At 51.8% G+C, this 3,620-nt stretch overlaps 1 protein-coding gene across 1 annotated transcript in view; it reads right to left on the reverse strand.

Moving 5' to 3' along the window:
• The window catches only part of ZC3H3 (zinc finger CCCH-type containing 3), a 126,232-nt gene that overhangs the window by 120,178 nt on the left and 2,434 nt on the right, over nt 1–3,620 (reverse strand). Inside the window, 2 exon segments of the mRNA XM_031064408.1 lie at nt 1,139–1,332; nt 2,981–3,620. The exon segment at nt 2,981–3,620 is cut by the window's right edge and continues 10 nt beyond it. Of these exon segments, the coding sequence (XP_030920268.1) occupies nt 1,139–1,332; nt 2,981–3,620 (834 nt within the window).

A 3,620-nucleotide genomic window follows, 5' to 3' on the forward strand; every position in this document is an offset into this window, starting at 1 on the left:
GTGCGGAAACATTCCCTTCAATCAAGGAACTGGGATTCCAAACAAGCTGATATCCCTGGGATCATCACTGCCTCAATTCCCTTTGAGGTAAAAATGCTGTAGCAATCCCAAATTGCTCCGTGCCTCCAGAGTTTTCTGTCTTTTCATGGAATCATGGAATGATTTGGGTTGGAAGAACTCAAAAGATCATGGAATTCCACACCCCTGCTATGAACAGGAATACCTTCCACTATCCCAGGTTGCTCCAAGCCCCATCCCAGATGGCCATGATCACTTCCAGGGATCCAGGGGCAGCCACAGCTTCTCTGGGAATTCCATTCCAGGGCCTTACCACCCTCACAGGGAAGAATTCCTTTCCAATTTCCCATCTAACCCCACTCTCTGGCAGTGGGAAGCCATCCCCCCTTGTCCTGGCATTCCAGCCCCTTGTCCAAAATCCCTCACCCAGGAAAACTCAACAACATCTCAACGGAGCTGTCTGAACACCAAATAATCCCAAAATACAACTGGAGACAAATCCCAGCTACATCTGATCCAAACCTCTCTCCCAGCTCCAGCAATTCCCACAGGGAATTTCACAGGGCCACAGGGAAAATGTGCATCATATCCATCTCAAACAACTGAATCCCAAGTGGGAGAAGCCTTTTATCCACAAAAATATCCCTAGGGAACAGAAGAATCAGACTTGGAGCCACCAACATCCCAACAACATTCCAGACATGTGGTGGTGCCACTCTGAGCTCTGAGTTCTGCTCCAAGGCAGCAGGACACGGATGCAAATTCCCTGTTCCCAAACATGATGGATTCAGTACTCCACTAATTACTGGTGTTTTAGCAAATTAGATCCAAAACTGGACACCGCATTGGGATACAGGCGAGAGATTTGTGTATTCCTGCCTCTGCCAACCTCTTCCATCTTGGAAAACCTTCCTGAAAATCCAGGGAAACCCCAGGAAAAGCAGGAAACAGATTTTTTGTGGAAATACCAAAAGGACAACACAGATACGCAAACTTCCCCTCAGTGTTTGCTCCACGACCAACAACACCTCCAGGAGGACTCAGCAACACATCCCCAAACCCAAGAACCCTTGGAATCACTCCACTGAGTCCAGTGAGCCCTTGGAATGGCTGTTCCTACCTTCCTTGGTGGCTGCCTGTGTCCTGGTCGCCGGCATCCGGCAGAGGCGGTGCTTGGAAATCTGCACCAGGCCCCGGGGCGAGGAGCGCTTCGCCGTCACCGAAGGTTTTCCCCGCATGGAATTCCTCCTCCGGAGGTGGAAGCGGCTCTTGAGAGCTGTGGTGGGGGAGATGTTCTTCTTATCCGTGGGGGAACTGGGAAAGGGAATGTCACACGGTTAGGAGGGAGCAGGGAAATGACCAAAACGCTCCTGGTGTTCTTCTCCAGGTCTCCAAGAGGAGTCAAATCCCACCAGGATTCTCCTCTGGGTGAGGGGGGAGGAGAAGCTCTGAAGAGAAAATTCCAAGGCAAATGGGCAAATGTGAGGAGTTCCTGGCAAGGAACAGATGGAGAATGAGGTGTTTGACAGCCAGACTTACTCACTGCCTTCTGCTCAACAGATGTGAGGGATTGAATCATGGAATCATGGAATGGTTTAGGTTGAAAAAGATCTCTGAGATCATCAAGTCCAAGCATTTCCCAGCAGTGCCATGGACACCACTGACCATGTCCCCAAGTTCCACATCCAAAGGGATCTTAAATCTCTCCAGGGATGGGGATTCCCAATGCCTGACCATCCTTTATCAGAAGGAATTTTCCCAATATACAAACTAAACCGCCCCTGGAGGAGTTTGAGGCTGTTTCCTCACACTCTTACCCTTGTTCCCTGAGAGATCCTGATCCTTCCTGACTTCACCCTCCTGTCACGGAATTTAGGGAGCCAGAAGGTTCCCCCTGAGCCTCCTTTTCTCCAGGCTGAGTTCTCCCAGCTCCCTCAGCTGCTCCTGGTGCTCCAGACCCTTCCCCAGCTCCACTCCCAACTCTGGACAAGCTCCAGATCCTCAATATTTTCCCCCCAGGATTTGAGGAGCCTCAGCAGTGCCCAGCACAGGGGGATGATCCCTTCCCTGGTTCTGCTGGAATTTACCAAGGTGTGGGAGGTCTCCCTGAACTGCCAAAAAATCCCAAACGTTCCCAGCTTCTCCAGGCTGCTCCTGAGTGATTTTCCCAGCACAATACACCCACTGATAGTTTTCCAGGCAAAGCAGGAGGGCAAGGCAAGGATGGAAACCTGCTGGGAAGCACTGAAGGGATCAGAGAAACAGAAGCAGGAATCAACACAACTACTATGAGAATTCGAAATTAAATCAAGGAAAATGCAGCTTCCTTTGCTGAGTGAGGAAGTGTCAGTGACCACAGGAATTCACAGGATCCAGCTCTGGATCATCCAACATCAGGGGGACATGGAACTGCTGGAGCAAATCCAGAGGAGGCCATGGAGATGCTCCAAGAGATGGAGCCCCTCTGCTCTGGAGCCAGGCTGGGAGAGCTGGGAACGTCCAGCCTGGAGAAGGGAAGGATCCAGGGAGACCTCAGAGCCCCTTCCAACGCCTAAAGAGCTCCAAGAAAGCTGGAGAGGGGCTTGGGACAAGGGATGGAAGGACAGGACACAGGGAATGGCTTCCCACTGCCAGAGGGCAGGGATAGATGGGATATTGGTAAGGAATTCTTCCCTGGAAGTGTGGTGAGGGGCTGTGATGGAATTCCCAGAGAAGCTGTGGCTGCCTGATCCCTGGAAGTGTCCAAGGCCAGGTTGGATGGGACTTGGAGCAGCCTGGTCTTGTGGAAGGTGTCCGTGTTCATAGCAGGGGTGTGGGATTCCATGATTTTTAAGGTCTTCCAGCCCAAACCACTCCATGATTCCATAAATCCTCCAGCACACAACAACCCTCGCTGGAATTTCTCCCACAGCCACAACCTGACATGAAACCCACGGACACAAAATCCAAACCAACAACTTACCCCACATTCCCTTTCCTCTTGATGATTTTTGTCCGGCTCTTCACTTTGTAACTGGACAGCGCAGCCTCTCCAAAGGATTTCATCCCACCGGGAACAACGGACGCCGCGCTCGGAGCCGGTGGGACGGAGACGGTTCGAGGGGTATTTGGGGCCGGAGCCTTCTTCTGGTCCTCGGATCTCCACTGGAATGCTGACTTGGAAGTGGAAGGCAAAGTCTGCAAGCTGGAGGCTTTCCACTTATATTTACTGGGAGAAATCCCCAGCTTGGATTGCAATCCCAATTTCTTTATCTTCGCTCCCAAATCCGCCTTGGGGGAGATTTTAGCACCTTTGTCCACTCCCCCAGTGCCCTTCTTGGAATTTTCGGCTCGAGGGCTCGCCCACCTCTTCACAATCCGGGAGCTTTTCCCAGGGTTTGCCACCCAGGTGTAGTTGTTTTTCCTGAATTTCTGAGATTTGCTGGAGATGGGTGCTGAGGCAGCTTTTTGGAGAGCGGGAGCTTTGGGAATTACGGGAAATCTGCTCTTCACCAGGGTCACCCCAGCCTGAGCAGGTCGAGAGAGCATCTCGGCGCTCCCAAAGAGTTTGGGATGTAGGGAAGCATCCTGGACTTCCTCACCACTTGGCTGCCCTGGAGAGA

This window comes from Geospiza fortis, unplaced genomic scaffold (genome assembly GCF_000277835.1).
Source record: "Geospiza fortis unplaced genomic scaffold, GeoFor_1.0 scaffold543, whole genome shotgun sequence".
NCBI lineage: Eukaryota > Metazoa > Chordata > Aves > Passeriformes > Thraupidae > Geospiza > Geospiza fortis.